The sequence below is a fragment of the Berghia stephanieae genome, chromosome 14, assembly GCF_034508935.2.
Source record: "Berghia stephanieae isolate SIO BIC M18660-M18661 chromosome 14, UCSD_Bste_1.3, whole genome shotgun sequence".
NCBI lineage: Eukaryota > Metazoa > Mollusca > Gastropoda > Nudibranchia > Aeolidiidae > Berghia > Berghia stephanieae.
Genome location: NC_088373.1, coordinates 9,027,443 through 9,040,871, shown reverse-complemented (window position 1 = coordinate 9,040,871; position 13,429 = coordinate 9,027,443). Strand labels below are relative to the sequence as shown.

Below are 13,429 nucleotides of genomic sequence, written 5' to 3'. Positions count from 1 at the left end.
ACAGCCTCATAAATCGACGAGTCTAAAAAGTTAGTTTTTACACTTTGAACGAGATTCAAATGTAACAGAGAGCAGGCACTGGTGTAAGATAAAATGTCTGAAAATATACGAGTGTGTAGAAACAGTGCCTTACAAAGCAGAAAGAAAAAATACAATTCAAAAATTATCTCAAAATATCGGTCTGGCTTTACCTGGCAGGATGATTTTTGTGAGGTGATTTTTTAAAATCTTGTGTTTTTCTTTGTTATATACTTTGGCACCGTTTCATTTTAACATTTTCATATCTTTTTTTATTCTATGGAAACATGTCTCATTCGATAAAAATCACGTGACTGCATCACTGTGTCGTCTGCTAAGGCAGCAGACGACTGAAGGCTGTTAGTGCATAGAGGTATTTATTTGGTTTAAAACTTTTTATATTTAGTGCAAATTTATTTGGTTAACAGACTCGTGAGTTTCAAAACCATAATTTGATATTCATTTCTTTACTCAATAAATTGTGGCATTTTCAATGAGCGCTTTTGTGCTGGTAACTTTGATGATAATCTAACCACGTGGAGTAACATCAGATCTCCGAAGAAATTAAGGATTTTAACAGATTCACAATTACAGGACACGCTTTTGCTTTACTAATGTGACTCGAAGCCAGTTAGACGTCTATGTTATTAATTTTGATTTCTCGTAAAGCGTAGTCTTGACTATTTTCATTTTTGTCTAAGATGAATATTTGTTGATGAGAATCTGTACAGTACAATGCCCAAAGTAAAAAGTCTCATTTTGTCTTAAAATTGATTGACTTGACATAACTTTTCTCCAGCTTTGATCGTTTTTGTCAAAATATTGTCCTCTTTCAAGATATCATGACATAATCGGATGCGGAGATGAGAAAATTAGGGAGGCCTACATCCCCAGTATTCTTGTTCAAGTAGGGGGATTGGGAGGGGGGAAACTTTTTTTTTATAATGTTCGGTTCTCCTCAGTTCAACAATTTCAAAACAGCAACTTTCAGGTGACAAACTCGCATTTGAATATTGAATAAAATTTATTCTAATTTTTATTCTATTTTTTTTTCTTCCATTTTTACAGTTCTGGTCGAGCAATACACAAACTATGAGGTGTCTCCAGTTGGAAAATGGGTCATGCGCGGATCTACGGCTGTGATACGTTGTGTAATCAACCCTTTGTATGTTACAAACTATGTCAAAGTCATCGCTTGGTACCAAGGCCATAAGGAATTACACTCAGGTATTGCTATTTAATAAATAAATCTTTGGTGAGAAATGTCATGCGTGTCAGTCACCTACAAACAGCTGTTTTTGGTATATTGTTCTTTTTAAAAATGTTTTATATTCATTTTTATTTATTACTATGATGTCACGTCGCCCAGCAACAGCGGCCATCGTGGTTCCAAACAAAGAAAATCAGTACTTTTTATTCTTCATGCTGGCTAGAACTTATTCTTATGTCATGTGATCTGAATGTGTTTTATATTCATTTTTATTTATTACTATGATGTCACGTCGCCCAGCAACAGCGTTCCAAACAAAGAAAATCAGTACTTTTTATTCTTCATGCTGGCTAGAACTTATTCTTATGTCATGTGATCAGAATGTATAAAAGTCAAAACAAGATCATATTTATAATGTTTTTCTCTTCTGGATACACTTTTATGCTCGTCGGAGAAATATTTCATAAGGGCGTCCGCCATTGTTCCGATAGTTTAGAGCCAGTTACTAAGTTACTATGTGTCATTACGAGGGAAGTGACATTACGACTGTTGAAGCGTATTGCCCATTCATATTTCCCATAGATGGTGAAGGCCATAATTATTATGATACGGTGCATGTGCGGCTATGTGGTCTCGTGGTATGACACTCGCTTTGGATTGAATGGTCCAGGGTTCAAGTCCTGCTTTGGCCATTGCATTGTTAAGTCCTTGGAAAAGGTTCTCTACTCACATTCTCTCACCGTACTCAGGTGTAAAATGAGTACCTGGTTGTAAACAGCATTGTCTCTGTCCAAAAATAAATGTAATATTGCCTAACAGGTGTCATGTCATATCCTACATGTTTAGTTTTGCTGTTGGCTAAGGACCCCTTGTAAAGCTCTTTGAGCCCGTTTAATAGATATTGTACTATATTAATGCTCAGTTGTTTTTGTATTTTTTTTGTTTTGTTTTTTAATTTCCAGATGGCCGTGTTAGCATCCTTCAGGATGGAGCCTTACACATCCGTAATGTACAGGAGGGTGACACAGGACCGAATGCTGTGTACATGTGTATCACTAGGAATGTGTTGACGGGAGAAAATAGAACTAGTGAAAGTGGGTACCTTAGAATGCATGGTGAGTAAGGCTATTTTATCAAACAGACCATGTTTTTATCATTGTTTTTCAAAAGTCATTTTGACTTAATAAATTGCACACCTATTATAAATATCTATTGTTCTATTTTAATTTGTGCTTCCTTACAAAGGAGCATACTATTTCCTGCCTATCAATTTTTTGTTTATATTCATCTTAACAACGACACTACCACATTATCTCATTCATCTCTAGTGTCTCATTCATCTTGTTTTGTTGATAAAGGGGAAACCCGAAACGTCCACTGTTTTCGTATATTAATTTGAAGCTTACATTCAATTTCATGATGTTATTTGTCTTTCATCTGAACACAGCGCCCCCAGCTGGTGGAATGCGTCCTATCATAGACAATAGTGCGCCCTCTCTTACCACCAACCGAAATCATCATGTTGAGTTACCATGTGTAGCAACCAATGCATACCCAACCCCCATTTTCACCTGGGAGAAAGATGGACAGTACCTTGTGATGGATGGTCGAAGACTATTTCAAAGGTTGGATTCTCTTTTCATTCTTTTTTTGTTTTAATTTTTTAAATTTTGATTGGATGATAAGAATATGGCTAGCAATTTTTCAGAAACTGCATTTCAGCTGTACGTGTAATAGTGATTCTGAGTGGTTAAGTGAAATGCTCCTATTCTACCAGTCAAAACTAGTAACGGAGGCACAAAAATATGTGAAACCTTTAATGTTATTTATTATTATAATCAAAGGGCTGAGGGGTGCCAACTTCATTCATTCTACATATATGAATGTCAACAATACTTTTTTATAAATGTGGTCTAAAAAAACATTCTTAAAACAAGCATCAAGTGAGGTGTCCTCTTATGGCCCTCGTCAAGGGAGGTTCAGTCTATCCAGAGAATTCCCTTTCAATGGAAGTAAAAAATTAAAAAAAACTCTCTGAATTTGAACGCTTGGCCAAAAACAAAAGGTGGTGGACAAAATTAGTTGGAGGCATAAACCGCTTATAATAACAATTGCATCTATGTCATTGCACCCTATAGATGTCCTACTATCATAACAGAATGCAATAATATGAGTGTGTGTGTGGGTATAACAAGGTCTAGATTATATCAAAACAGATATTCAAGAGGCATTTTTAAAATAAAATATTTAGTATTATCTCTTACTTTGTAGGATGTTTTTTCTTATTTTTTTTGTTCCCCCTTTTTCTTCTAATAAAGGGGAGGTAACCTTTTAATAATCAACGCCTCAGTGAGTGACTCAGGGGAGTATGTGTGTACTGGTAAAAACAGTCACGGTCAAGACTCAACAGTCACACAGCTGACTGTTCTGTGTAAGTATTCTTGGGTGCATGCTTACTTATCGTCTCTGATGTGTCAATGATCAATTATTTTTTTCACAAATATACTTAATTTTATAATATTAATCAATATTTACTTTTATTCACATTGGCGAATGCTTATCTTTTTGAAAGTTGCTGTTTTGATTGAAAAGTTACGTTTTAATTATTACAATTTATTCAGGCCATCCTTTAATTTTGTTTCATTTATTTAACGTCAATTTTCTATTTTCATATATTCATTAGTTTATTCACATAACACTTGTGGCGTTGTGTTTTAGTGATATGACACTCACCTTTGGTTCAGGTTTGTATCCTGTTCTGAGTGGTGCATAGTTGAGTCCTTGGAAAATGCTCTTTACTCATATTCTCTCACCATACCCAGGTGCAAAATGAGTACCTCTCTGTTAATAGTGTTGCCTCTGTCTGAAAAATTATAATATCGCCTAACAGGTGTGTTGCCTCGTCTTCCTTGTTAAGGTTTTTTTTTTCTTTTTTTTTTATTGTTTATTTATTGAAATTATATTTTTTTTCATTGCTATTTACTGGTTCAGAATATGATGATTATCCTTACTTGATGATCCTAACCATTTTTAGGTACTTTCATTCACATTATCTTCAAATCTCTCTCCCAATCATACAGCTCCCCTTTCAGTTGTTATTGATCCTCCAAAGCAGACAGTAGATGCAGGGAAAACAGCTCAATTCAACTGCTCAGCATACGGTCACCCAGTGGTCTCTTACCGCTGGTATCGTAATGGGCAACCGTTGGTGATAGATGACAAAAGAGTCACGGTGACGGAGTCTGGGGCCAGTCTCATTGTCAATGATATCAGTCAGAGAGACCAAGGCATGTATCAGTGTTTTGTTGGGAATGATTTAGATTCAGCTCAAGGAGTTGCTCAGCTTTCTCTTGGAGGTGAGTGGAGTTTTTTTTTTTAACAGGGAATGGGGTAATTGATTGATGTAGTCCTTCCGAGCCATTAGGCCAATGGAACCGGAGTTTATCCCGGTTTCTATAGCATGAAACAGACAATGGCAATTGCTTGCTACCATTTGGGTAGGATGCTAGTCTATTGTAAAGTACTTTTCACCAGATCTAAGAGACCCAGCTACCCAATCACTGCTGGTTGGACAGGGGGGTCAGAAAAAAATCTCGACTGCACCCGGGATTGATCTTGGTCCCTTTGCGTGTGAAGCGAGTGCTCTACCAACTTAGCTATTGGGACAGGTGTAGCAAATGAATGCATTGCTCTATAATTTTTTTTTTTCCATTTTTTTCCATTTTTTTTTTGTATGTATCAGTTTCTGCATTGTTTCTGTCAGAATTTTTTTTTAGCCTCCTGATGGCTTTTGTAAAGAACCAATATGAAACATCTCTGCAATGTTACCTGGTCCTATAGAAATGTATGTTATTATTTTATTTATTTATTTCTGCATTTATTTATCTTCTAACAAATTAAGCACTTGTTTCATTTTATTTGTTCCAAGTTTCTTTGTTTTTCGAAACTAATAAAATACTCTCTATACTGCTTTTTCCCCCCATCAGCTGCTGCCCCAATGTTGTTGGATGGGTTTCAGGAACAATTTGTACAGACAGGTCAAAAAGTCACGATGCATTGTCGATTCTCTGGAAATCCTTTGCCTATTGTAAGTGTGATGATAACTTTCCAGTGTGTATCTCTAAGATTGAAACACTGATCATGACAAATACACCGAAACAAAGCATATGAAAAAGTAGTCCTTCAGAGCCATTAGCCCATGTAGCTTGAGTTTATCCCAGTTTCTATAGCATGAAATGGAAAATAGCACATGTTTGCTACCCTTTGGATAGGACTATAGTCTATTGCAAAATACTTTCTGACAGATCTAACAGACACAGCTAACTAATCACTGCTGGGTGGACATGGGATCGGATCGGAAAGATATGTCAACTTCACCCGGTCCTGATCTGTCCTTTTGCGGATAAAGCTAATACCAACTGAGCTATCAAGATCCTCCAAAGCATATGATCTTGTATCGTATTATTTAAACCTATTCTCTTTCATAACAATAACTTTAATCAATGCTTTGATGAATTTTAGCCAGGGGGAGATGTTGAAGTCATGATTGATAAGGGTATGCCCCACTCAAACAGATAAGGCTTAGAATTGTTCTCAATAATCTCCTTTTACATGATAAAAAATTTATAGTATGTCTTGTTATTTGAATTCTTTGCCCTATTATTTTTCCAAAGAAAATCCACTGATTTTTGTTTCAGTTATTACAGATATTGTTTATTTTAATTTTTTTTGTTTTTACTGCATCTGTGGCAGTGGAAAGGAACTGTTAATCTTGTCACATTGTGTTGTTTATCGAGGACATTGGCCCTTTAACATGACAATCTTTATGATATTTTTTTCCTTGTAAATCATCTCTCTGTTATGTATTATTATATTTATTATTTTGAATTTATAATGTAAGCATTTGAGTGTATTCCACTTTGTTGGATTTTGTGCTTGTGTCCAGATGAGACTTATAGGTGGTCTCAAACTAAGTACTTTGATAGTGTGCTCTTGGAATCTACATCTGATCCCTATTTGTCTTACTTTTGCTTGGGTGCTTTATTTGTAATTCTGCAACTTTTTACTATCCCTTTTTCTTCCTTTTTACTGCCGCTGATATAACCTTAATGAGTTGCAAGCGTGTAAAACCCTTAAAAACAAAAACAATTTAATGTATCTTTCACACATGTCTTAATAAAAAAGTAAAAGTAGTCCTTCAGGGCCATTAGGTCCATGAGGCCGGAGTTTACTCTTTTTTTTGTAGTAGGACAATAGCAATTGCTTGCTATCCTTTGGATAGGACACTAGTCTATCACAAAGTACTTTCCACCATATCTAACACTCCCAGCTACCCAATCATTGTGGGTGATCAGAAGAAAAAAAAATCTTGACTGCACCTGGGATTGGTCACAGTCCTTTTGCATGTGAAATGAGTGCTCTACCAACTGATCTATGCGGACCCCCAAACACATAGACTAAATTTATATTATGTATATATTATTTCCTCAGGTAACTTGGTCACTAGATGGTGCTGATCTTCCATCGGATCCATTTTTGGCCTGGAACTCATTCACCACTGGAAACGGGGATATCATTTCCTACGTCAACATATCAGCCATTCAGGTACAGATAGGAGGAGAGTACACGTGTTATGCTGATAGCAAGGTGGGGCAGGCCCAGCACACTAACAAACTCAACGTCTATGGTAAGTTTTTGGACAGCAATCTATGAAAGGGAAAATAATCTTCTACTTAAAAATAACAAAAAAAGATTAAAATAGTGACTAAACTACTTCTCTTCAAGTTTTATGCCGGTCTCGTGCTCGATTTGGTGTTATAGGACATCTTCATTTGATGTAAGGTTTTAAAATGTTTGAAGGCTGTTGTACACATTCATGTATATTTATTTTACATCAATTCCTGACAGGTACCCCATTCATCAAACCAATGCCAAATCTGACAGCTACAGCAAGCAAAGACCTGGCAATTCGATGTTACGTCTCAGGCTACCCACCACATTCCATAAAATGGACTAGAGGTAATGAGAATCTTCCAATCTTAAGGTTCTTTACTTACTTATCCGAACCAGTGACCACCTGAGCTCTAGCCCTTCGGTCTTGTGCCATGGCGTGGAAGTTAGACGTCTTTTTTAATATTTGTTCCAATCTTAAGGTTCTTTAAAAAGAAGCACTCTCTGAACTAAACTTTATTACTAGTGAAGACATTCCTTAATTTATTTTTAACTGGTAATCCTTGAATGGGTAGAATGCTTGACTTACATTTATACAAGTGGATCAGGCTCGCGTTTAGGTGCATTAGGAAATTATTCATGGCCCATCGTCCATCTTTCCATAGAATGTAGTCAAATATGTGTTATGATCCTTTCTTACGAGTTTAGCACCAGGGTGCCAGCTTGGGTGTTGACTCGTACTCTCGTTAATGGTGAATGCAAGCAGAACATATTACCAAAGAGAAAAAATGGGAGTCAGATAATATTTGAGTAAAAACATATATATAATAGCTATTTTTAGATAAAGAAATTGGAAATTCTCTAACATACTGTGACAAATGTGAATCAGAAGCTAATATTGTGTGTTGTAACCCCCCCCCCCCCCCCCCCCAAAGAAACACAACTATAAAAAGTAGTCCTGGAGCTGGAGTTTATCCTGGTTTCTGTAGCATGAAACGGACAATAGCAATTGCTTGCTACCATTTGGTTAGGACGCTAGTCTATTGCAAAGTACTTTCCACCAGATCTAACAGACCCAGGAACCTTTTCCCTTTGCTTGTGAAGAGAGTGCCTTACCAACTGAGCTATATAAACTGATATTAACCTTAATATTTATTGTATTTAATTTTACCAGCCCATGCTCAACTGCCCATCAACCACCGTCAGTCAGTCCTCAGTAATGGCACGCTTATCATCAGACGTGTCCAGAGAGAGGATTCTGGCCAGTACACTTGTGTGGCCAAAAATAGGGAGGGCCAGGGGATGGAGCGAAGTATGCACATCAGTGTTGTTGGTAAGTTTTTGTAGCATTGTACAGATAGATAATGGTGGACAGTGAAAGATAAAGATCTGAAAAAGTGTGTATGAAACAGTGTCAGCCAAAAAAACAACAAAACCATCCCCAATAATCAGCCTGTCTCGACTGGGGATTGACTCTCAGAGTGATTACTGCGACACGCTTTTGTGGAGTGTGCGCGCTGTATAAATTATTACATTGCATAGTAATAGCTAAGCTGCTCCGTAAGGAACAGCGACATGTTTCATACAGCATACTCAGGAGGACTGAACTAATGTTTTACGCTTAATAGATTATATTGTATCTGATTCAGAATCAACTTTGAAGCTTGTTATAATTTCTTTCATAACTTCTCTTAAACTTGCATCCATTGAAAACTGACAGTGATGTCAAAGTGGCTTGTTTACGTTATTTTTTTCGTAGGATGACACTCTGTCCCTCATTGATGTCTTCCTTTGATTAATTATGAATCTGGACGGGGTTCTTGATCTCCCATAGGGGGCAGGGAGGCACATACCACCTCTCTCGTTCATAATAATATTTGTTTTATTATTATATTTTTTTTTTTGTGTAACATATATATTATGTAGTGTAAACATTTGCATGTGTTCCTCTTTGTGGGGACCTGTGCTTTTATCAGGATGAGACATTTAGATGATCTCAAACTAAGTACACTGATAGTGTGCTCTTGGAGCATACATCAATTCCTTATTTGAACTAATTCCCCTTTGTCTTCCCTTTTCTAGGTTGCTTTAATGTAATTCTGGAACTATTTACCATCTCATTTTATTCCTTTTTACTGGCGCCGATATGACCTGTGTTGCAAGCGCTGTAAAACCCTTAAAAACAAACAAAAAACAAAAAACAACTAATTATGAATTAATTTATATTTCAATATAAACCTATTCTCCACAGAGCCCCCTCTAATAGACCCATTCCACTTCCGACAGCGTAAGCTAGGGGACAGAATTCGTGTAATCTGTGCTATTATCAGTGGTGATCTCCCTGTAACCATCCAGTGGGAGAAAGATGGCAAGGCGATTCCTATGGACTTGGGCATTATGATCAGGGTGAGAGTTTGGATCTTTTCAATAAATGTGGCTTTATGAACCATATAAACTGATTAAGGATTAAACTCCATATCGCGGGTGGTTGGATGGGAGCATCACCCTTGAATCATATACCTATGATGTTCGCATGGGTGTACGATCCGATAGTGATGTCGTTTCTTCTTCTCTTTACTAGCCTATCCTGCTTCTTTGGTTTGTGATTGTATTTTTGACAGGGGATATTTTTTTTTTTCTGTAAATCTTCTGCCTGTTTGTTCTTGGTTATTTATAATTTAGCTTATGATATCTTTAGGTTATGATTTTGATTTACATTTGTACTATTTTTGTTAGATTGTTTGTTTTTTTGTTTCAGCGGTCTCTCATATAACCTCAATTGTGTTGGAAGAGACCTAAAGCAACAAACAAACAAAAAAAACAAACAACTCCATATCCATAACTACAAATGATTTACTAGACGATTGATTTCAGCTTGCATTTTCTATTATTTTCTATGATGTTTACTTTGGTTTGAAAATTAAACCATTATATTTCTAGTTTGATAATTTAAAAAAAAACCAAATGAACAAAACTTTACCAGTTTATGTGCAATAGAAAAATTACATTAAAAACAAGAGATCTTACATTATTGTTATATTTCTTACAGCAAAACGGAGACTTCTCCATCTTGTCCATAAGTCGTGCCACGCCAAGGCATGATGGGAATTATACATGTTATGTCAGCAATGCAGCGGCCTCTGTCAACTACACAGCACGATTACATATTGATGGTAAGTTAATGTGTCCATCAAAAAAACATTTTCAAATGACAGATGAGCGGTAAAAATTCTGCTTTTTGGGTTCATATAATTTTTTGTTCTGGAAATTTGGATTTGTTATACCAAAATATTCAGACTTTTTGGTATTTTGTTCTTTTTTGTTATATTCATTTTTATTTATCACTCTTTACAATTCACAGCTTTTATCAACGTTGTATTACTTAAGCCTTTTTGTTTGCTAACTGCCTTTGGCAGGATTCTAAATTTCTAAGGATGCATTTCAAAGGTATTTCTAAAGTAATTCCTATTTCCCTCTCCATTTCTAGTCCCACCAAGATGGGTAGTGGAACCAGAGGACTCATTCGTCATTCTTCACAAATCTGTCAGTTTGGACTGTCAGGCCACAGGCACTCCAAAGCCTCAGGTTGTCTGGAAAAAGGCTCAAGGTAGGAGATTCTCATTGCTGATAAATTGTCTGTACCCATATTTGTGACTTGCTTTCTCAATTCAGTTTAATTGTAGGTTGAATCAGATATTGAGATATGAATTTAAAGTAAATATATAATCAAATATTTGAAATTACTGTTTTTAACTGTTAAAGAAACTATGATTTGTTTCTTCCCAATTAAACAGGTGTAACCAATTTTGATATCGCCTAACAAGGATCATGTTTCATCCAACATGTAAAGTGTTGCTGTTGGCTAGGGACCCCTTATAAAGAGTTTTGAGCACGTTTAGTGTACATTGTGTTATATAAATGCTTTTTCTTATATTACTACTTTCTAGATAACTCTATTGCTTGAATTACCATTTTACACATTTCATGTTTACCCAACATTTTTTTGTTTCTGTACAAAAGGTGACATGCCAGGAAATTATCAAGATCTGAAGCTGAGTGCTGCCAACGATCACAGCTCTGTCCTTCCTAATGGAACCCTAGTGATTGGACAAGCCAAAGAGGAAGATCATGGGTACTATCTGTGTCATGCCAGTAACAGTGTTGGATTTGATATCAGTAAAGTGGTCCATTTGCAAGTGCATAGTAAGTCATTTAAAGATGGAGTCTTTGATTTGGAAATCTGTTGAGTTTTGTGCGGTTTTGTAGTCTTGTGGTATGACACTCACCTTCAGACCAGAGTGTCCAAGGTTCTAGGGCCGCTCTGAGCAGCACTTAGTTGAGTTTTTGGAAAAGGCTCCTTTCTCACATTCTCTCACAGTGCTCAGGTGTATAATGCACATGGCTGTTAACAGCACTGTCTCTGTCTGAAAAAAAATTGTAATATTGCCTAACATCTGTCATGTCACGTGCTAAGTGTTTTTTCTTGTTATATGCTATAGACCCCTTGTAAAGCGCTTTGAGCACATTTAGTGGATATTCATCTATATAATTGTTCAAGTTCAAATTTTTAGTTTTATTTTGAATGTATGGGGGATGGGAGGGGGGGTGGATAAGATCAGTAACATGGTGGACTGGTTGTGATTGTGATTCGTCATTTTTATATAACAACCCCCCCCCCCCCTGAAAAACACACACACACACATACACACAAGCACACTAAAGTATGAATGCTTGTTCAAATGGACTCTTCATATATTACTTTTCTCAATTATAAGGAATTTTGATTCTATATGACTGTTAGCTCAGGGAATAGAGTTGTTAAATATGTAGAATATAGCAAAACTATTACTTACTTACTTATCCAAACCAGCGACCACCTGAGCTCTAGGCCTTCGGTCTTGTGCCATGATGTAGAAGTTAGACGTCTTTTGTACTTGTTCCAGGTGATTATACAAATGAAACTATTAAAATACGCTTCATCGATATTTTTTTTTTTTTTATGATGAAAGTCGGAAGTGCAACAATGTATGTTTATAATTCATGGAAAAATGATTGAATAAAACCATTTTTGTTTTGTTTTGTTTTTGTTACCAGTCCCTGCAAGATTCAACGAACCCCGAAAAAATTACACAGTCCTGAAGGGAGAAAGTATCACGATGGAGTGCCAGGCAGTCGGGGACAAACCTCTCTCAATGGCTTGGAGTTTTCAAGGCTCTCCATTCAGTTCTCTTGTTAATGAAAGGTAAATAAATGACCTGGCTGGAAATTCATGAAAATCCAGCATCATTTTGGAAAAGAAGTTCAATATCTGTTGTTAGCTGATTAAACTGGCATATTTATCAAGATAATGTTTATTTAATGATGTATTTGGTTTTAATATATGTTGTTTTTAATTTTTTTTTTATTTATTTTGTTTATTTATTTTCTATTGTTTATGTTATTATTATGATTATTATTATGATCACATATGCATCATCATATATCTATTATTATTAGCATCATCATCATCATCCATCATCATATATTATTATATTCATATATTAATTATTATTTTTAATAAATATTTTTTATTTATTTTATTATTTTCAGTTTTCAATTATAGGTTTTTTTTCTTGTTTTTATATTAATGTCTTTTACAGTTCTACCATGAAATATAGAAACTGTGAGATGCGTAAAATATCAGTTCTTTTAACTTTCAATTTCAGGGCAGAGGTGGTATCCCAGTCCACACCCAGGGGCAAACTGTCACAATTGACTCTCAATCCAGCAATTCGAGCAGATTCTGGATTCTATACGTGTAATGCAAAGAATGAATTTGGAAATGGAGTTTTAGTCAACTACTTGCTAGTGCTTGGTAATTACTGTCAGCTTTTACTCTTTTTCTCTCTTAACTTTGATATCAGTGGTCATCTGCTGAACACTGTTTAAAATAATTTTGGCTAGAAAACTTTGTCCTCATATATTCATATACTAGTAGATTAAAATGCCCCCTACTCTTTCCCTTCCCTACCCTCCCCCCTCCCCCCCACACACACACACACTATTCCCCCAGCAGTCTGTTAGATCTGGTGGGAAGCATTTATCACTACAAAAACCATGATAAACTCCAGCTTCATTGGCTTTAAGGCTCCTATCCAATGGGCAGTTAGCAATTCCTATCGCCGTTTCACGCTGTAGAAACTGGGATAAACTCCAGCCCCATTAGACTAATGGCTCTAAAGGACTACTTGTCAAACCTGAGTCTTAACCTAATGATGTGTGGAGTAAAAGTTGTCAATCTTAAATGATAAAAAAAAATGTTTTGTCAGTATTCACCAGAAATGGTTTGGATTTGCGGAGCAGGGTGATAAGAGCAGCATTCTCTCTATTGCCTTGTTAAAAATAGTAATAATAATAATAATCATCATCATCATCATCATAATGAAAAGGTTTACTTTTAAATCGCCTTACCCCGAAGTTTCAGAGCCCTGTACAAAGAAAGTTGCGGACAATTTGTTTATACTTGCACACCACAAGCATACATCCACCCAT

At 36.0% G+C, this 13,429-nt stretch overlaps 1 protein-coding gene across 1 annotated transcript in view; it reads left to right on the top strand.

Annotated features, from left to right (window-relative positions):
• The window catches only part of LOC144960085 (cell adhesion molecule Dscam1-like), a 115,624-nt gene that overhangs the window by 77,285 nt on the left and 24,910 nt on the right, over window positions 1-13,429 (top strand). Inside the window, 15 exon segments of the mRNA XM_078893033.1 lie at window positions 1,087-1,245; window positions 2,191-2,343; window positions 2,676-2,853; window positions 3,547-3,659; window positions 4,309-4,584; window positions 5,215-5,315; window positions 6,719-6,914; window positions 7,136-7,246; window positions 8,073-8,231; window positions 9,150-9,304; window positions 9,948-10,071; window positions 10,386-10,505; window positions 10,919-11,101; window positions 11,993-12,140; window positions 12,604-12,752. Coding sequence (XP_078749159.1) covers window positions 1,087-1,245; window positions 2,191-2,343; window positions 2,676-2,853; window positions 3,547-3,659; window positions 4,309-4,584; window positions 5,215-5,315; window positions 6,719-6,914; window positions 7,136-7,246; window positions 8,073-8,231; window positions 9,150-9,304; window positions 9,948-10,071; window positions 10,386-10,505; window positions 10,919-11,101; window positions 11,993-12,140; window positions 12,604-12,752 — 2,325 coding nt within the window.